This window comes from Branchiostoma lanceolatum, chromosome 5, assembly GCF_035083965.1.
Source record: "Branchiostoma lanceolatum isolate klBraLanc5 chromosome 5, klBraLanc5.hap2, whole genome shotgun sequence".
Lineage (NCBI taxonomy): Eukaryota > Metazoa > Chordata > Leptocardii > Amphioxiformes > Branchiostomatidae > Branchiostoma > Branchiostoma lanceolatum.
In genome coordinates, this window is record NC_089726.1 from 7,405,023 (window position 1) to 7,427,876 (window position 22,854).

The following is a 22,854-nucleotide window of genomic DNA, read 5'->3' on the forward strand; positions in this document are numbered from 1 at the left end:
ATCCTAACACCACTCATATCTGTTTTGTAATTCTACTGTATTATAGAATTGTTTCAACCGCGAATTTCAAACACTGCAAAAACATCCTTTTCCCTCCAACCACAAAATAAAACCCAAGCAAAAGTAAAAGCATCTACAGTATATTCTGAGGCCGAAAGGAGAGCATTCAGATCAATAGAAAGTTACCATCTGGGTTTCATCATGAACTGTCTAACATAATGTTTGATTCATAATGTGCCTACCCTGACCTGAGGGCAACTGTGTGCTGATAACAACCAACCTGATTGCACATGTCTGACCTACGACCTTAACGGCTTCCTGGCTGCTTTGATTGGTCCGACAATACCGTATTTCACCCAACCACAAACTCAACAGAGGTAGTCACATCAAAGAAGCCTGTCTGCACAAAGAAGTAAATATATGCACCTAGTTTCACACATGTACAGATAAATATTCAGCATCAAGGCGACTACATGAAATGCATGACTCATTTACAAGACCAACTTCGAAGGTTTTTACACAAAGTACATCATCACCATCATCATTGGTCCTCCTCTTATGAGTGCAGCAAGTGAAGTTTGTTCTCCAAACACAAATCTTGAAATATTCGCACTGGTTTAACTTTCGCGCTTTTTTGCTGTGACCATTCCACCACAACATCATAACATTGCGAATATGTATTTCCAATGATTACTACTGTACAACAGAATCGATTTCCAGTCTCTCTCCAAACTTTGAGTGACCACCAAAACCACAACACCTAAACCCTGGTATGTATAAACCAAAACAAACAAGCAAACAACACAGGAGTCCATATGTTTTGGTACAGAGTGAATGGGGCAGTTTGTGTTTGTCTGTACATTTCCCCTCCTGACTGCACCTGGCCAAACCCTATAGTGGCAAAACTCCCCTGGCCAATTAATTCTCCCCATAGAATAGCCAGCGTAGTTAGTCTTGTAGAGACTACAATGTGAATATGTTTATGTTTTGAATACTCACGTTTGTGTGCCCGCACACTTCATGGTCGCGACTTTGGCTCTCTGCTCCTCGTCCATCCCGAGTACGTGCGACAGCTCGCGCCGCTCCGAGCTCCGTCTGTGCCGCTCCACCTTGGAGGGCTGCTCCTTCAGGACGGGGGAGTGCTGCGGAGATGGGGAGGGCCGCGAGCTGCAGTCACCATTCTGTAGAGCTGTGAAAGGAAGAAGAACTTTGATTAATATTCAAATGTGAAAATACTCTTGAAAACTCTTAAGAATATCTACCTTAGAAAAGCTACAATAAGAAGTGCAGTCCCCATTCTGTAGAGCCGAGAAAGAAAGATTGATTGATTACTTCACTAGAAAACCTACCTAACAAAAGCTATTATCAGAGGATACCTTAACACACACAACATTGTCATCAGTCTATAAAATAAACGTAGGATACTATATACAATCATGTATATATTATACAGTACATACCCCTCACTTTTACCATAACACAGACAACATTGTCATCAATCACTTGTAAAATGGACCACCATGACAAAAACTGTCCAAATTGACTATAAATCATGTCAACTACTTTCTTGACAGACATAAATACCAAACTTGTGTGTATCCAAACCTCTTTCCAAACTATTCCTGTGCTTCAATGTGTACATGTATACTGTAAATTGCAGAAACACACAGAGACACAGACAAGGTGAAAACAATAATTCACTTCCTTGAAGCAAAGTAAAAAGGTCCTACAATACGATTACACTTTATATAATAAAAATAACTTTATTGCACAACAATTGTACAAGGTACAAAGTATGGCATTCACTGGTACATAGATAACATTCTATTAGGCTAACCAATCTATCTAATACAATATTTTATATAATGAACATTCCCTGCAACCTGCATCTTCCTTCACAGTGAGCAGTGCCCATATCAGTGTCATTCCCTGGGGGGATGGGGTTGTGGCTAGTTATTAATCCCCCACAGAGAGGACCAATTTGTACTGCTCCCCTGTAATTACCCTGTCCAATCTATTACTCAGCTAGAAAAAACATAGGAATCACCAGGACCCCATTTTCTTCCAATCCTGTCTGCATAATTTGAGTGTCATCCTCTTAGAAGGCTTATCCATTCTGTGAAGAGGGGGGTGCTTCAAGGAATACTGTGAATGTTGAAATTTTCACAGTGGATTAATGTTCGTGGGTTTAACCTCTTCACCGTCTACCTCCTAACATTTAAACAGCAAACTAAAAACCACAGCTATTAGATTCCATCATGTCCCTACTGCAAAATTAAATCCTTGTGAATATTAAAGGCATTTACAGTAAACCACTAAAACAAGGTGACGCTAATTTGGCTGATTTATGGCTAGAAAATATTTCCTAATTCTGATACCTTTTTACTAAAGATGACAGCAAACCAAGAAGCGTCTCCTCTAAACACTACTTCATTTGTCATTCAGTCTCCACAAGTACATATCTAATGATATCAAAATGAAGATTGAACTGTTATTCTGATTAACTAGTATGTACTGAACTATGATGACCCCCCTCCCCCAAAACAGCCCCAAAGTCAAAGTTAGACTCAGACTAGTGCACACACACAGCCCCAAGGCTTCATGGAGGTTAACCATTACCTCATCCTTCTACCATCTGCATAACTCCAGACATAACAGGACCTACACTAGGCACACAGTAGTACAGTATACTAATATGTTCTCTAAAACTTAGCTTTAGATTGCATACGAAGTTAGAGCTAAGATTTCACAAAGGTAATACAGTCAGAGTGAAGTAGTACTTGCCAGGTTCAGACTTGGTAGACTCCATGTCAACACTATATAGGCACGCACACAGTGAGTGAGGTTTAAGTTCCAAGCTGCACAGAAAAGAATCTCCTTCCAGAGCCAACAAACTGTAGCTACTGCAAGCTGCGCATTGTTTCAGCCAGGACTGTGGCCTAGCGACCTGTCACAGAATTCCCCCCATTTGTTTGGGGGTCCCAGGTTCCAAGGATGCCAAAAATGCCAGGAATCCCTGCCCTGTAAAAACTGCCTGTCCTTGCTGGAGTCAGCCCCACTGTAATCCCGCCAGCTATGCTAACCCTGCAGCCACAATACCCAACTTCCTCCCCAAACCTGACCCTGCCTCACGAATTATGCAGTCCTCCCGGGCTCCCATTGGCCGGAGGGAGATTCAGATATGCGGCAAACAGCTCCGGGATCGCTCAGGGCCCCTGAAAGTATCCCAGAAATTCTGGCTAATTTCTGGGCACCAAATATTTGCAGTATCTGGTATCTGGCCAAAACATACCCATCTGGAGACAACAAAGCTACCACTGTTTGGGGCCCACATGGACTTACTTTGCTGCCTGACTGCCCAGCTTAGCCCCACCAGGATGTCTGAACTGTCTCCTCACAACCAGGAAAGTACACTGTTGCTACGGTTGGGAGGGTTTGGTTAGAGTATAGTCTTATAGCAAGTTAAGTCAGACAAAGAACAGGAAGACGACCAATGTCGTGTAGAAGGCCACACATATCAAACACATACCAAATGGTTTTCCAGCTTTGAAGGTAATATCAAAGCTACAACAGAAGAGCGATTCCATAATTCATAAAAACAGTGAATATTATATTAAAGAAATACTATTTGTCCAGCACAAAAATAACGCCAACCCAATACAATCCCACAGATGTAATGTATGGCCTTCTTTAGGAATAATGACCCGCTATGCATTCTCTCATCCTCACAACTGAGAATGGAACTGCAGTATCTAGTATGTGTAGGTAATACTTTGAAACATATATCAACTTTCAGCTATGTATGTCTCTATGAAGGTTAAAGAGCCCAAAACACAGAACTCCCCCCAAAAATCCTGGCTACAGGTATGCTTTATGAAGGTTAAAGAACCAAACACAAAGCAAGATCATTGAAGATGAGCAGGGTTGACACACGTGTTTGGCATTAATTCTTGAGGCAATTTCTGAAGGCATTACAAAGTTTTAAGTAGGTAACACCACACCTTCGGTCAATAGACTTGAGCCTGTAGACTTGCTCCACCCCTCCACAGGGTGTTGATGGTTTGGCCCTTTCACTTCAAAGGCTTCTAAAGACCTGATAACTCCAACCATTTGTTTAGGTCATTACATGTCAGTAAATCTTGAGTTAATGAACTGTGACAATATGGTGAGAAGTAGGAAATTTCACGCTCTGAGATCAGCCATGTAATAGCTGGAAACACAATATGGGAGACTAGTCTAGAGAGAAATGTGGTAAGAGAAGAGAAGGCCAAGGCCAAGAAAGATCTAGCACTACTTCTTGCAACAGAGCTCGAAATACTGGGTGCATGTGCACCTAATTTTTGACTGTGGGTGCACCTAGATATTTGTGTAGCCTATATAGGGTAATAAATAAAGGTACTACCAGTATTCCCAAAATTGAATTTCGAGCCCTGGGTATGCAACTTACAGTAGATTCATACCAGGACAGAAATGGAGGATAGGACTAAATGGAAAGGCACAGAGTGAGTGAAGTGTGTATAATCAGCTGGTACATGAACCAACACAACAGCCACCTTATCAATAAAACCCTTCATGGCCTTTCACCTCTTGTATCTTTGTACATGTGGCCAACAAACTTTCACCTGAAGCTATCAATAGAAAGAGTGATTAATGATCTTTTCCTCTGACCACTTACTGTAGTTGTCTTTTAATACTGTAGTTGTCTTTTGATAATTCTTTAGCTGATGTCAACATTTACACCTGTAATTGTAAGAACATAAGATCTATGCAACAAAATACAAATGCACTTGCACCTCAGGAATGCAACATCAGACAGAAAATAGAACTTTTTACAAAACACACTTGTTGGGAGGTTATGTACCATTAGAATAGTTCACCAGGGAAGATGGTCAATCAAATAAGACTCTTTACCACATGTCTAAAATTGTGGCCCAAAAGAACTAACAAACTTATACATTGCCAATTACACCTTGAGACTTTCCATCTGGAGCATCTTCTTCTAGACTTCCAAGAAGACAGTTGCCCTCAGAATGCTTATATTCCATCTAAGCCCATTAAAACGATTAATCCGAAGGAGCCATCTGGAACTGCCAGAACAGATAACGTAAACTTGACTTCTACTCTCCATTTGAACTTCCATTTGTTTAGATAAAGAGCGAAAGGTCAAGATGCGCTCCTCAGACAGTTGTGTCTATTTCCTATCCATCTTAACCCACGCACCAGACCCTGGGTCATCTCCTGGTGCATCTGTCAATGCCACACCTCTAAGAAACTCTGCAAGCTCCAAGTGCACTTGGGAGATAAAGTACAGATTTGGCTCCTAGCATACATAAAGTACATGTAGGACATAGCAACTAACCATTTTTTTTTTCACTTCTAATTACGTCAAGAATAATATTATTGATTCTATCAATATAATGGTGTCAGCATTGCCAGTATGAAGGATTGTTTCAAATAGAGACGCGGACAGACACTAAACCTATACCAGCTTTCACAATCACATGTTTTGTACCATTTGTATATGTAATGATATACAGTCAAACCTGTCTATAGCGGTCACTCAAGGGACTGGCCAAAACTGGCCGCTAAGGACAGGTGGCCGCTATGGAGAAAATGTTTATTAATTGACCACGAGTGACACATGTTTTCAGTATCCACTGAGATACATTTATTCACCGTACAGTACACATGTAAACAGGTAAGGCACATTTTAGAAGTTCGATTGTTGTTCTTTTACTCCTAGTTAGTTAAGAACAAAATACATGTTGCTCAGTTGTCACTTACTTTTCGTTTTCGACCGTTTTCAAACATAAAATCGTGGCGACAATTTTCCTTAGTCTCTTGTTGTGTTGGTTCGGTTCCCGCGTGGCTTGTGTTGATCAGCATCTACCATTATGCTAATAGGGTACATTTGTACTCAGAAGAAGGTCGCTCTTTTGAGGGCTTTTTGTCTTTTCAGAAAATTGCAACAGCCCAAATTTTCAATCAAAGTGATATTATCCAGATTCATTTTGAAGCTTTTGATTTAGTAATTATCCTCAGTGATACTTTGCAGCAAAATGAATTTAGTATATTATACCTCCGTAACAGTGGTGTCTTCCGTTGGCCTTTATGCTGCTACCTGTCCAGTTTGTATCAGCGCCATTTTGAAAAATTGCGCGAAATACATTTTGAGCACAATTTGAATGAATTCCCGGTGAAAACGGAAATTGGGCCGGCATTCAAACATTTCGCGAACTTACCGCATCAGGTACATGTGTGGGTTGTATTTTCCAAAAAGCTGCCGTAATATTTGTCCAGTCGAAATGCACAGAAATGGTCAATTTTACCACGATGTACAACCGCAAGCCATGTGAAGAAAATTATACTTGACTTCGCGTCAAACCATGGATTTTCTAACAAAGATAAAACATTCTGGTTTTCTTTATTATGATCCTATCCAGTTGAGTCCACATAAATTTGATAACTGCGTGTAAAAATGAAGATTTTGAAGCCGGCGTGCGGTGGCGATGCGGCTTCTACCGGCGCGCCGTGACCGTTACCGACAGTGTTACTGTACTCGCGGGACCGAAAATCGTCTGGCCGCGACCGCGTTGGACAGGTGACCGCTATAGCCTAATTCTTAATGCTTATGTCAATGGGAAAAATCCAAGGGACCGACAAAAAGTGACCACTATGGGCAGGTGGCCGCTATGCAAAGGTGACCGCTAATACAGGTTTGACTGTATGTTCATAGATTTATTGGAACCTTCATGATATAATCTGTATTGTCTGACCCCCATGACCTCTTTGAAAAGCAGCCTGCAGGCCATTTGAGCTTCCGATGAACAGACAAAGGTTCAAACAAACAAACAAATGCACCTTGCTTAACCTTCTTTATGCTAAGATAGCCCTTGAAGGTCATCCAATTAGGCAGCTCAAAAATTAATCGTCTGGCTCCCTGTATCTGCATCCAATGGCTTTAACATCGGTCAACAACAGTCAGAAATCCCCTTGAATACGAGGGAATCATCAACACACCTTATCACCCCACTGGTACAAAATGAGCAGTCCCTCTGTAATATAACACCTGCCACTGTTTGTCACCTAAACCATCTGATGCACCAGTACACCTGACAGGTATCAACACATCCTCCCACACCTCCACACTGGCCCATCAGGTCACGACCTCCTGACGGGTGACACAGCACAGGTGACACCTGATAGACAGGTGAGAAATCTCAAGATGGGAATCTTAGATGAACAGGTAAGGAAGGAAGAGGGTATTAACACTTCCTCCAACACCTCCACATTTACCAATCAGGTCATGACCTCCTGACAGGTGACACAGCACAGGTGACCCCTGATGGACAGGTGACAAATCTCAAGATGGGAATTCTTCTACAATGTAGGTAAAGAAGAAGATAACAACTATGCGTGATGGCGTCACCACCAGGGCTGTCTTCAGCTTGAACTTTTTTCTGTCCTACTCATTAATTAAGGTCTTCAATCATCATCATCATCATCATTTGAGAGCCCATGTTGTTCACTTTTGTGGTTAAATCTGTCATTTTAAGGTTGGGAAAGTACATTTTTCATCAGTTTCATGTCATGCACTTCATATCTTTTGGATGGACGGGGAGAAATCTTTTTCTGGCCCAAGAAGCAAATTTCAGTCATGGGACAGAGGGATGGGTCATGCTCACGGCTATCTTACCTTTTTGTCTTTGCTATCTGTGAGTAGACATGAAATGGGGTTCTCTTCGGAACTCATGGAGAAGAGAACAACACTTCCTCACAACACAGCCACTCTGACCAATCAGGTGACAGATCTCAAGATGGGTCTCTAGGAACAGGTAGCATACAGGTGTCTTGTATACTGTACTTGTTGATTATAAAAGTTTGACATAGATATCACTTTCCAAGAGAAAATCATGTCACTGTATCTATTACTAGTATTAGCTGATGTGGTTTGTTCATGATACTTGTACATTGTATGTTTTTCCTCAAATACATTTTCTATGTTCCCTATGGCATAATCCATAATTTTCCCCTTGTCTGTACAAATAATCACAGTAATATAAAATCATATTTGGATATATTTAACTTAGCATTGGCTGAAAACTTTGGTCTGGCAGTGATACACCAGTATCAAAGCACATATTGATGACAGACTACTGAACCTCTGTTTTCAGAATTGGGCTGTTTCTCATTTGCCTCTACACATAACTGATATGAAATCATAGTTAGCTTGGCACAAGCAGGCTGAAAACTTTGGTAAAGTGCCATTAAAGCATTAAAGCACATGTTGATGACAGACTGCGAAACCTCTATTTTTAGTCTTGGGCTATTTCTCCTTTACTATAGTGATATGAAATCATATCTAAGTTGGCACCAACAGGCTAAATATCTTTGAGATTGTTTAAGTTCAAAAGCAGATCTGGCACTGATACATCAGTATTAAAGCACATGTTAATGACAGACTGCGAACCCTCTGTCTTTGGCCTTGACCTAGTGTAAACCATGTCTCTGTTTCCTAAATAGTGTATACATCACATGGCACCACTGCACTGGGTATTTGAGAGGACAATTTGCTCTCTTGTAATGCTCAGAAATAAAACAAAACCTTTCTTTAAACGATTCGATAAAAATAAAGTCCAATTGGCCAAAGTCTTGACAGATTCACTGTGACTTCAAACTCCCGGATCAAACTTTTCCAAACCAGTTTATACTTTTTATAGCTATCTTTTCAACCTGTCTTATTAATGATGAATGTGCATTAGTAAGCAAAATTTTGAAGTAGTCAAACCTCATTAAGCTGAGCAACTGGCCATTGGCACAGCTTTTTCATGGTCTCGAAATTTACACATTGAAATTTCATCTAAGCAGATGTGCGTTGATCAGTAAAATCTAGAGCCGAGTTCATTGTAACACAACAATACCATGCATGGCATAATGAAGGAATGAGCATACATGTATTGTCCCAATATCTAAAAAAGCCAGTACTGCTACATATTGAGGGAAGAATTAGGGCAAGGATGATTATCCTCTGAACCACAACTAACTGTGTTACTACATAAGACTATATATGTCCATGGCCGTGTAATTTCTGTGGAAAGACAGACCTACATTTGTATATTCACTCCAGGTTTACCCTGGGCACAGGGAGTTTCATCAAGGACAAACCTAGCGAAGTGATTAACCACACCGAGGGGGGCTCCCTTACCCACAATGGAGTCAGTCTGGGTCACTAAACCACCATTACCACAATTCACACCCGGAATCACGACAAATACAGTCTGTTGTGCGACAGAACTGGAGTGAACTTACCGTGGCCCCTCCAGGGTTGGAAGGCACTGCGGCCATGCATAGTCAGCACCACATCAACCTCTGTGTGTCTGTTAAAGCGTGTAGCGCCCAGTCCTGCTCCCACCGCTTTTCAAAACTTGTTATGCAGTCTTCCGGGGTTTAGAATTCATGCAAAGGGAAGGAAACCGTGTTTATGTCCGCTGAACAAAGTGTTTATACAAGGTTTTGCTCTCTGGTTCTGACTTTTTGCTCTCTTGTAACACAAATAAACAGTGGGAACCACTTGCAGACCAGGGGCTTTGGGGCTAAGAAGCGAGGCCCAATTACCAGCAACTTGCATGGAGAAATATCTTCAGTGCCGGCTAGGGGAAGTCAGCCCCAGTTTGAGCCAACACAAAGCACACACCACGCCAGGTTGTTGAACCAACAATCAATGGTCCCGTGGTCTGCTCCAACAAACTGCACCTTGTTTGGTTGGGTGGAAAAGGGGTAGGCGTGTGGTCAGTGGGTTGTATTTTTTAACTCCAGCCATGCATGGTCCCCTGCTAGTCTGAGAGCTGCGGCTTAGATGTCATCTTTCCAGCCAATGACTGCGGGGAAAGCTTGAGGTGCAGACAGGCGCTCTCTGAGAAGCCATTCAGGATTCCCAGGCCATGGGACGAAAACCGGGAGAAGACCCCTTTTGAAGGGCGACTCAAGGGTTTGGTTGCCGTGGCAACCAGGATCATAGTCCTACCGGCGACCAATGGAAAGTAAATAGGGTGTAATGACACAAAACATGAGACCCTCTCACATACAATGTATACACTGTAGTACACAAAGGCACCATTGTCATTCGCCTAAGTTTGAAGTTTACACTCCAGGACTGCAGAGTGCAAACTGGAGGAAGTAGGGCTGACAGGGGCTCCCTGGGCAAGGCTGATGTGAAAACAAATGCTGACCTGCAGACATAGAAACACTGGTGTACGTAACTTATAAGGCAGACACGGGTACTCTCTATAAATAAAAGATCAAAAGAAGCAGATTTGGCAACTAACAGTCATATCAGGAAGTACTAAGGGTGCATCCTGCATAATAAAGATAGATGATAAGTTTACGGTAATCATCAATAAAAATATCTTACAGACCAAGGTCAAAGCAGTTGTAAACTTCCAGACACTGCTGTATTCTAAATTACTGGAAAATATTTTCCTTGTGTCAATGTGTATATTTACATCACAGTAATATATCACCATAAAGTTTATGACTGAAAATACAAAACTGTCCCAAGATTAAGGACAACAGAATACTGTAAATCACTTTAATATAGCGGCAGGAAAATATAGCGGTTGGGGGAGAATGGAGTAGGTCACGGCACTTAATTTTAACGATTGGAACAAACATCACTATCTCAAATATTAGTGATCAAATATTAGCGATGATGAAATTCAAGCGGTCGACTAGTGACTGTTAAATCAGCTAAAATTAAGTTACAGTTAACAAATCAAGAATTACAGTATTGTACCCATATTTCTAAAACTGACTTTTTTTAGACAATTCTGAATAAGCTCTTTGAAGGCAATGAGCAATATAGTCAAAGCAGTCTGGTCTAAATCACAATGTAAATGCTGAAGTAAGCACTTCACTGATGGGTGCCTAATAGAGGCTCTGTCAAAGTAAACACTGCAAACATTGTCATGTCCATATAAGATAGGAGAGTCTGCAGTATCTCTATCAACCTTACCCTTTTGTTGAACAAAAACAAGCCAAGAACATCTGGATGCCAGTTTCCATCTAAGGTTACAGGAAACTAGCAACTTAAAACGCAAGTTTTTTTTTTTTCAAAACACAAGAATTTTAAATACATATGTATGCCAATTGGTATGGGAAAACTAAAGAATGTTATAAACACAAGTTGCAAAAACAGCCATATTGTACACAAACTACACCATTATGCAGAGCCACACTGTATTCAATGTTTGGATAATAAGGGGTTACTTTTCAAAAATGGTTCATCGGTTTTTCACTGTGATATCTAGGATATGGTGTCCCTTACTTTTGATTCTACCATGTACCAATTGAAAAGAAGTAGCACCAAGTTTGACATTTGTGCAAGGAGGACCTCTAGTGAGCTATAACAGTACTGCATATCTTGAACACTAATCAGTACCTATCAAGAGCCCTCAATTTATAACCAAAGTCAGTGGCACATTTCAAAGCACAGGTCCAAAATATACAGTACAGTAGAATATCAGCACTAAAATGTACCCAAAAAATTTTAATAAGAGCGGAAGGAAAATACATTTCTTTAGACAGGTGCAACACCTGAACAAATGAAAATCACTTCAAAGGGAAGTTATTGACCTAAATCTCAAATAACAAGAGCAAGGAAAACATCCACGATCTTGTGGTGCAGTATGTTTACGTAGCAACCTTTCATATTTCTATCGGTATTTGATCATTTTCAGAAATTATGCTTAAGGCTCGGATCTTTAATTCTAGATTACATTCTGCATCAAAAAGAAATGCTGTTCATGTGAGAAAGGGCATGTCCTATTTTTGATATGGTGTGGTGGATAGTGGTATCTATCAATTTGCCAAACTGACTACACAGTACATTTGTGGCTCCATAAAAACAGTTTAGTCAGTGTGTACTGAAGAGGTGTTCATGTGGCCCACACTGCTCCTCCCCTATTGACACCACAACAATAACAACAGATGGCTCAGATTAGCACTAATTCACACCTAATCCTACTTAATCTTGCTCCTCCTCCACATTGTTGATCTAACAGTGTCCTAAGCCATCCCTTTTAGTCAGGCCACTCCAATTGAATCACTTGCTCACACTTGGACACACTAGAAGATGATCTGAAATAGCTAAGGGGTCACTTTACAAGTATGCCAAATTTATCCTAGTAGCAACTAGATAATCAATTTGCCTATTCCTGTTCAATCTACATCCTAAAATGTTAGCATTTTTGACAAAGTTCTCAATTTGGTTTTTCATTTCGATACTTTTGCCTTGTCCTCTCCCAATATTCACTTCCCAAATTTTCATCTTATTCCAATGCATGGCAGTCACTTTACAAAATGTAGTTTCTTGAAAAAGACAATAAAGTCGAAACCGGTCGAATACCAGTCTCCGCTGTCATTTTCCCAAGAACTACCATTGATCACTGTACAAAATATAGTTTAGTACAATGTTGTATGTCCTCAAATATATTTAGTCAATGTACCTCTACCAAGGAAGCTACAATGATAAACAAAACTACAGACAACCAGAATGACTCCTCCCTGAAATTGAGACTCTGATGCCAATCACATGTGGCATGTGTCTGCAATGTCTGGAATTTCAGATACAGTATTTCAAAGAATGCTTGGAATGCAAACACATGACCTTTTTGGCTCCATGGACTTGACATCTGAATTCAAACATACTCGATGGATATTTCAGAATGTAGACACATAACATGGAAACACTTCATATTTTTCATTTGAATTCAACAGGTGGCTATCTTTATCCTGTCACAAACCTGGGTGTCTACTACTGTACTAGAGTTTGGAATGCAGGCAACATGACCTGAAAACACTTGACACTTCTATTCAAAATTTTCGACAGGCTTGTATTGAAAGACCATGAACACTTGAACGCAAGACATATAACCTACATATACACTTTATCAAAATTCAACAGTTTATCTTTATGTGATACATGTATCACAACACCTGGTGTCAATCTATCTCCATTTAGGCTGACAGTTGGAAGCCAAGCTACATGACCTCAGATTGCACTTGACATTTTTATTGATAGGCATGTAGATTTATAAGACCACAATCTGTCTTTTGCGAAAACACAGCTCTTGAATCAGACACATAACCTTGATACACCTGACCTTTTTGATAGAATGTGGCTCAGGTGGCAATCTATACATGGCCTTAAACCACCAACAAAAACAAGCAGTTCAAACCAAATTATTCAAAACATTTTCACACAGAAACACAAAAAGTATCAGAACCATTAGCAAACAACTGTTTACCTGACTTACCTGGGATTGGGTCATTTAAGAGGAAAAGCGGTCGAACCTTTACTGAGGATGAAGCATGATGCTTTTTCATTAACAAGTAATGCAATGCAGCTTCGCTACGGCTCGCGTATAGGGCATGGTATTGGAAGGCAGAGCCCAACCCTCTCCTTCCACTGCCTTTACCTCTCCAACCAGACTCAGCTACCCATTTTTACACCTGGGTGGAGTGAGGAAAGTCATGTCAAGTGCTTTTTCCAAGGGCGCAACATCGGTGAGATGACGGGATTCGTACCAATGCAGGACCGCTTAACACCCTAACCATTACGCCAACACAACACCACATTTATGAGTCATTTATGAGTCTCTTTTCATCCTTCCAGAGTGATGCTAGATTAGTCAACTGACATGGAGAAACTACTTATAGACATTGTCTTCAAACTGTTTCTTTTCCAGTGCATGAAATATTGAACTGTTATGCCTGGTTGCATTTCGTTGACCCCATTACCGATTGAGGGTTCCTCCCAAATCTAACACTAAGGCGCACCTTTGTACCCATTGTGTGTTCCAGGTTACAATCTTCAAGTCAACATACAACAACATTTGTCAGTCTTAAGTTGTCTGGAGTAAAACAGAGACCAGCCTGTTCCTACATGACTACACAAAATCCTAACCCCTGCCTATTGTTGTAGTTTCTATCCAACAGCCAATCAGCATGGTGCATGATGCACTGAAGTCAAATCATTCATTGCGAGTTATACTCTAGACCTAGCAACATGAACTTGCACTTGATGTAATTATGTTCTTAGAAAGCGGTGACTACTTAAAGGAGCAAAGCAAAACAATACAGGACTCAGAGGCTCTGAGCACAAACAATTCGCTCATTGATAAAGAAAAAAACTAGACCAACTTCCAAGTAAACAAATTGCTTAGCTAGCATTTTGGCAAACCCTCACTTCACCAAACATCACTGAAGGCAATACTTGCTCCTTTTGCATCAAATATTTCAAGACAAAATACCAATACCACAAACATTCGTACCATACCTCTAGGGGCCCTTTCTCTATCATTGCCCACAGACATACTTCCAACAATACCGAGACATACATCGAGAATAAAAGACCTGAAACATTGTCTCTATTTCTTTCATGACATGTTGACACTAGCAATGGTAACTTTCTGGCCGGGTGGTGTTGAATGAGTGGCTAGTGTTACTCGTGGATAGGGGTGAAATGACCGTGAACAGCCCGCATATTGTAACGATACAGAGCAACCATTGGGGCTTTTTTCTTTAGAAAGGATGACAACACAAACAAGACACATATTTACCTGGAGGAAACATTAGTCCCAGACTACAAGAATACAAAATGCTACAGTAGGAGTCTATATATGTAAGGCTTACCATGCAGTTAGCAGACCTATATGCTATTTCCATGGGTTCATACATCAAATTTGGTTGAACCTCCAAGGTTCATATGATAAGCTTTTGAACAGATGAGCAACATCTACATGTATCTAAAGCAATGCATAACACCTGTCTGTATAACACTGCTATATACTTTGACATTTTTGACCCCTGCTAAAACAAAGCTACTGGAACATTAAGTTAGTTATTCATGCAGACATTTTGGTTGAAATATTAACCTACTACACACAAGATGTGAAAAAGGTTACATAACTGATCAAACAAACCAACTTTTCCAAAGGTCAGTCCTGCAAACTATGAAATGATTTCAGTAGCAATTCTGTAAAGCCCCCTTTAAAAAACAGCAATTGATTGACCAAAATTGAATTGTGTGGCAATTGAGTTCAGAATTGGAATATGTTGCACAATGTGAAAGTATGATTTAAAAGACAATAAAAAAAAAATTAGTTCTTTATCTATGAAATTTGCGATCTGTAAAACGTTTGGTCGCTCAGCAGTTGCAGCCTCCAGTGGAAAGCGGTTGTTAGAGAACGAAACATTTGCTCCAAAATGTTTGTTCCTTCATCGTTCATTCGTTACCAGTTTAGCTACCGGGACATCCCCCGAAATGTGATCAACACATACTTATTCATTGAATATTCAACATGCCACCATCAAGCCTGGCTCTTTGACAGTTCAAGTGTCTGCTGCAGGTTAGATCCTCGCTAAAAATAGACAGCAGACAGCTCAAATTAGAAACACTGCCACTTGTCACTTCAAGAATCTTTCATTCAAGTTGGCAGCTTATTTTTCAAAGGACAGGTGAAACATCAGCTATAAATACACTCACTAAAAGCTTTTAGCTAATTGAATTTCTTTATAGTAGACAATCAAGATCTAAATTTAGTTTCACTAGTCCTTTTTCACTATAAAGTGTCAGAGCATAGGCAGAAACAATGATATAGTGTAACTGCTTTTCATGTCGTTATTACTATGTGACTTCATCTGTTCATTATGCATAATTACATTAAATGCATACTATCATTAGCAATGTTGACAAGCTAGTATCAGATAACCTGCCAGTAATAATTATCTGGCAAGTGTTAAAGCACTCTGGTTAAGATTTCAATACCTACAGGTTGTTCTCTATAGTGTATACTGTCCTGCTACTATCATATTTCAATAACAAGCATAATATAAGGACATTGTAATGTCTTACCAACTCAAGACCGACAAGAGATACCTGAAAAGAAATCCATGAGCTTCAAATAGTAGGTCTGACCTAGGCCTGGATAAAACATAATTGACTATGACTAAACTTTTAACCAGTGGAAGTTAGCTGGAGGTGATTTTCCTTGGAATTAACAAAGTGTCTTATCTATTAAAGATAAGGAATGACAGAGACTCAGAGAGGGAGAAAAAACAATAGATGCACATGCTAGATTAACCACCATAAGTTAGCACACGGAAGTAGATCTAGCCATATAGCTGCAACAAAAACTCTCTATTGATAATGGGTTAGGCAGCAGGGAGAGGGTTATATCACAAAATCTAGACCGGTTGTGAATAGAGACACTGGGGGATATAGACTCAGTCAAAGTTAAGTCCTTTAGGTTGTGTTGAATCATATTCACCGAAATGGAAACCTCAATTTTTAGTACAGTTGTCATTTACAAATTTTTTCGTCATTTCCACTTCCATACTGTATGTTTTTAAACTGAAGATACTTGCACTATATATAGCTTTTGTTTCTAAACAGGTGGTCCTTATCTAAGTGATGTCTACGGCTCCCCTATATCTAGAGTGACATTTCCTGACAGCCTTGGAATTCATATGCTTGTATAAAAAGTGACCAGTAGCTAAAGTATACATGCATTTTGAACATGTCTACAATGCTCTATAGATGGAGGAATGCATAATCAAATTGGGTCAGGCCATCTCAGTTTCTGTCAGCAGCCTCTCTGGTGGCAGGAGGTGCCAAACAAAACAAACACAGTTGGATTTGTTTTGTTTTGTGTTACCACTTGTTGGAATGTCCTCAAAGCTACGGTTTCCAGATATCACACATAGATCTGTGCCTATTTGTCAAACTTTGGAGTTTTCAATGTAATTTGTCAATGTTGGTTTTAGAAACAATTGAGGACAACAGTAGATTTTGTCCTTTTCTATGTTGAGGAGACAATTATACTTTAATAAGTTGTTCATTATACAATTATCAGATTCAGGGACCGAGCTTGTTCATCCCTTTTTTTTAACACCAGTAGTGTCTGAAAACTGTATGTTTCTAAAGACCATTACTGTACGAGATTTTATAGATACAGTACAGACCACACTTCTATGTAAGTAAAATATCTGTAAATCATTGCTGGATGTCAAAGGATAAATATGAAATGGATATTAGTATGAACACAACGGGGTATATCAAAGACTGCAAATGTCTATATGAGTGAGTGTATCCTTCAATTTCAAGTGTTTGACTGTGAATGTTGTATGTGGTATGAGACAGCTGGGACTGTTGCACCACCCCATTGGTGCTTACAGGTATGCAGGGAATGCTCCTAGAGAAAGGTGCGGAGAAGCATGATACTGCCATAAGACTGAGGTAACCAAGGACGACCAGAACCCTTCCTTTCAGACAGGCCACTTGGATGTTTACTTACTGCCAGTGGATCTATAAGAACTCCAGTTATGCTTTCTCTTTTCTCGTTACTGAAATCTAAAACCAAAATAGTAGATGTGCGCAAAGGCCTTGCCCTTCACAGCCTGCTCTACAGCTACAAACTAATACCTACACTAGTACTCCTGTCTGGTTTAGACTTTTTGTGGTCATGTTAGAGTTGGCAAACAGTGCAAAATTCTGTCACAATGATACCTTCCATCCTGTCTTTCCAGTCTATGACAAGTGATGCATTTCACACTTTACACGATATAGAAAACCACCTGTCTTCCCTGAGTATATAATGATCAAAGGAACCTACACTAGCATTTGGAATGAGAAAGCTTTTCACTCTTGACTGTGTACATCTTATGGTAAGAATCAGAATCTTTTGATAGACAAGCTTTCAAGTAAAAGATTGAGGCTCGTAAAAATGCAGTGCAAGGAATAGATGACTATACTTTCAAGACAAAAAGGAGACTTAAAACAAAGACACAGTCTGCTCTACAGCAACAACCTAATACCTACTCTTGTCTGGTTTAGACTTTTTGTGGTCATGTTAGAGTTGGCAAACAGTGCAAAATTCTGTCACAATGATGCCTTCCTGTCTTTCCAGTCTATGACAAGTGATGCATTTCACACCTTACACGTTATAGAAAACCACCTGTCTTCCCAGAATATAATGATCAATTCAAAGGAATTCACACTTTCAATCTTTGCCTGACATTTGGAATGAAAAAGCCTTTCACTCTTGACTGTGTACTTCTTGTGGTAAAAGTCAGAATCTTCTGATAGAGAAGCTTTCAAGTAAAAGATTGAGCCTCCTAAAATGCAGTGCAGTGATTACTTTCAAGACAAAAAGGAGACTTAAAACAAAGCCACAGAATAAAGATCTATATACTTCTTGTTCTTGAACATGTTTTTCTGAATATTTTCCTCCAGCAAGACTTGCCTCAAACACCTGCAAGTCTGCACCTGTCCAGGTAACTGTGAAACACCTGTCAACTAATGACCACAAAGACAACAATGGACACACCTCTCTTTTGTTCATTATCTCCATAATGGCCACCAATAAAGAGGAATCAGTATGTTGAGTAGCCCAATTAACTCACTAATTCCCCAGGATAGATGACAGATTTTGGACAGGACCCCTTGAGATTTCAAGAAAAATCCAGACAACCGTCAGCATGCTGCGAGTGCAACCATGCAAGGAATAGGCACAAGAAGAAATAAACCGGAAAGGGAAAAGAGAGAGAAAATAATCTGTGGTATCTTTGGGTACCAAATTTGTATCGGTTTTGGGATAAGGTTAGCAGGGAGAAGGTTAATGAAATGCCTATAGCATATCATTTATCATTTCAAAATGCAAGGTGCAATACTGTTGATTCATACTTTATATTTCTATAATACCGCAACACTGAGCATCTCTGAAGCATTCTATACCTGATGTATAAATCATTGTTGTATCTTGACAGCAAATGATATTCCTAACTGTATAATTCCACTTTGTTACATTGTTCATCTTTTGCGGCTGAAATCAGATCTAAAGATGCCACCTGTACAAATATTGTTATAAGCTAAAAAAATCACTTCTACAAAGACTTTTGGTGTTCAAAGAACAGAATATTATCATAGTTTCCATACCCTAACCTCCAGACTTAAGACATGACCAACCAGTTTGCTCCTTTGAAAGTTGATTTTGCACACTGAAACTGTTATACTAACAAAGCAACCTATGCGCAGACTGCCACATGTAACAATACCAGTCTAAAACTGGAGCCGGGTCTGAATAAGCAGGTATTGTTCCATACATCTGTTTATTGACACTTAGTATAAAGTCTATGGAAATCCAGACTAGGTGATCCTATGCACAAACACTACATGGCCGCTTAGAGGTGCCAGGCCCTCTCGTAGCTATCCCCAAGCGATGCAATACTGTCTAAATCTTGAAATCTTTTGCTGAGGTTTTATTTACACAGTTTTTGCAACGACTTCTTGCAATGACAAATTCATGACACTGCAAATATATCTCCCCTCTATGACTACTGCAGTACATAATTCAAGTGCAATTTTAAAAGTGTAAAGTCCTCCTTTTCCCTCCTACTACAAAATAAAACCACCGTGAAAGTAAATGACTACTAGTATACAGTGTAATGGTCCTTTAAGGCCCTGTTATCATCTAAGGACCACCTTGTTAATTTTCAAATTCAGGTAATTTTGCTCAGAATCAATAATATTATAAGATTTGCTTGTTTTGTTTGCAAGTGTAGCACCTCCTTCTTTTAGAGCTCTGTAGCTCTCTAGAGCTCTTCATCCCTGCAGGCAATTTTATGTTACAGTTTGACCCTGACATTAACATACGTCAAAAGCCTGCCAGCCAAAAGGAGATAATCTCCTATTCCAGGAAAATGTCATGATTCCAGGAAAGAAGGATCAGTTTCTGCTGTACCTGGTAATTACCATTGTGAGCGAGGGATCTTTCACCTTTATGATATAAGGTTCAGAAAAAATGAAGGTGATAGTGAGAGAAAAAAATGCAACATGACAGAATGAGGAATTCAAAATTTCACAATTTCTTGACCTAACATAATCTAATCAATTCTATTTTCAAATCTTCCCACCTGTGATTGTTCTTGGTCTGTCCCTAATCCGTTGTATTTTCATTAAAAAAAAAGATAAATAAATGTAACCCGTTTTCCCACACTTTTAATACAGAGTGCTTGAAGAAGAGCCATATTCACACAAGCACTGGAAGGAGAAAAAAATGATCATGACAAAGATTCTACACCTCTAACATTTATGCAAACAAAGATAATCTTATTTGCTGCAAAACATTAGATAGACATTTGTGCTGACAAGATTTTTAATAGTGGTCTAACAACATGCTCAAATACTGCCAGTGGGCTGTTCAATCGTTTGTAAACATCAACGTTTGTAGACAACCTGACTAACCATTGACATAACATAATTTGTCAAACTATGACAAGGTCTATTACTAGAGTCAAACCTCCACATAAGGACAATCTGGTCCATGTGACCATCTTTTGGTGAGATAATTTTTTCATTGACACGAGCAGTTAGAATCCTGTCTACAGTGCCCACCTGTATGTCCACATAAACCAGATTTTTTAAGTCCCCGGAGTAGTCTTCTTGGGCAATTTAATTAAACTGTGCAGGTAGTGATATTCTATTGCCAAGAAAGAAGACCTGACCTCAGCACTACACTGACATGCACAGTGTGTAGAGGCGTCTGCATCTAAGGTTCTGGGCTGTGACCACATCGAAGATGCCCTTGATGTCATCATCACACACAATAGACATCCAACAGACATCACACACTAAGGTTGACAAGTGACAGGGAGTAGTGCAGATATTATGCCACACTCTATGTGTGTATTAGGCTAGGCTTTTACAGGTAGAGGTTCTAGTATAACAGAATACATTTATTAATACACTGTACATGTACATGTACTTAAACATGAGAGATGGTTGTAGTCACTGAAAGATCTGTGGTCACTGAAAGACCTGTTACTGGTCAAACCTGAAATGACCTACTAAGTATGCTTCAACTGAAAACCAGGTGTAGTTAGCTATAATTAAAGGCTTAGGTACACCAAGACCAACCCACCTGTAGTATATCTTATTCGACCTTCCATTGTTCTTTTTACAGATAGACATACCTATCCGTACTGTCAAAGGTCACTATTTCATCAATGCCATCAATGTCAATATGATCATAAGATGGTCCAAGGTCAATGTGTATAAGACATTTTGAGTCTCAAGGGCTTCCAGTGTCTCAGAGATAAGACAGCCAAGGATCAAGTTAAGCGAAGGTAACAACGCTACAAGCCCTGGAGGCATATCTTGACAGACTAACAATTGAGCATGAAAATTGCAGCCTTATTCCAGTAAACAGCACAGGCAACTTGGATCTTGAAGTAGTTTGCAACGATTCACTTACTTCAGACAAAACAACTCACACACCCTTGGTGACTTTTGTCCGAAATTCCAGGAAAGGGCTGTCATGTTTGTTACATAACTTCAAGGTGTGGGTCTGTCATACATTGCACAGATAAAGGCTGCAAAATCTGCTAAATCATCTTTAGCAAAGGCACATATGATTCCTCAAAGAATCTGACGGTACACAAGATTACACTACTGTACTTGATTATACAACAATACTATAATACTGCTAGATCAAAACCAAAACGATGATGAACCCAGCTACCTGCTAGAGGAATATGATTATAAACCAATAATTATTTTCAATTGTAGATACCTATAAAATTGTAGATTTAGTAATCTACGAGAAACAATGACTTTTCGCGCTTCCTCAGCTTACAGACTAGTATCATTAATACTAGTAGTACTAGTATCGATCAAAGGGGGACGAAATGTCAACAGATTTTTTAGGGTCCAATATTCTGTCGTCGTTATTTTCCAACAAATTTTCCCTTAACAAATTTCTGCCAATTTTGAGCGTAATCTTCTCAAAAATATATAGAGTGCAGTGCTCAAGCCCATCAAGTCCTATATTTAATCAAGGACATCATATAAAATGTTATTCATTTATTGAATATAATGTCTTGACCAAAATAAAAGTTCAAGGAAATGATTCATATCTCTTCCAGGAAAATGATATGAATATTTTTTCTCTTATCGGTGATCATGCCCAGACTGAAAAATCAATGCAATACAGGTAACGTTACGTAATTTGATTATAAAAGATTGAAGTTCAATGAAAATTGAAAATATGGAATAAATTTCACAAGGAAAATTTTCTTTTATTGGGGACCGAAAAATCCATAGAGTCCAGGAATGTCCTCTTACGTCATCAAAATTGAATTACCCAGCTTGACCAATCAGAACTCTCCCACCTGACTCGCGGGAGGGGTGGTGGGTAAAAGAATGCAACATATTTCCCAACACAAATATGTTACGGTATTCAACAGCCCCCAACTCACTTGGTTTGCCCTGTCCCTCCTCGCCTTTGCCGTTGTCCGTTTCCACCATGGACGCAGCCCTGGATAATACGTCTAGCGGGGTCTCCATCGGGGGCAGAGCACCTGAAACAGGGCACAGAATGAGTCAGAGTTTTATACGTGACTCTAACATGTTGCAATGCAAAAGCAAACACGCTGTGCAACATGGTTGATACGGATGTACTAGTGGCGACTCGCCGACCGCGAACGACTTGTAAACACGGCACACGACAGCGTCAAACGACCGGCGAGCGAATATCGACACATACCTGTAGCTTGTTGGGAAATATCACCACCTTGCCGAGCTAGAATTCGGCGGGTTGGCCACCCCTCTTCCGCCCTAGGTCCAGGGGAATTCTGCCGTCTTGCAACTTTGTCGTGAGCTCGCCAGCAAAGTATGAAAAGAATGATGGAATGTACGAGACCACGTGATTCGCGCCGACGCGCCTGATTGGTCGACAGTAACCTGGTTAAAGGTTCACTCCGGATTAGTTTAAATGGTTAACTAGTTAACTTATTGAT

General features: G+C 39.8%; 1 protein-coding gene across 1 annotated transcript in view; it reads right to left on the reverse strand.

Moving 5' to 3' along the window:
- The window catches only part of LOC136434743 (transcription cofactor vestigial-like protein 4), a 36,125-nt gene extending 13,367 nt beyond the window's left edge, over nt 1–22,758 (reverse strand). Inside the window, exons 1-3 of the mRNA XM_066427784.1 lie at nt 22,602–22,758; nt 22,315–22,416; nt 1,000–1,189 (exon numbers count right to left, since the gene is read on the reverse strand). Coding sequence (XP_066283881.1) covers nt 1,000–1,189; nt 22,315–22,402 — 278 coding nt within the window. The 5' untranslated portion in view covers nt 22,403–22,416; nt 22,602–22,758. The remainder of the gene's footprint in view (nt 1–999; nt 1,190–22,314; nt 22,417–22,601) is intronic.
- Nucleotides 22,759–22,854: the final 96 nt, after the last annotated feature.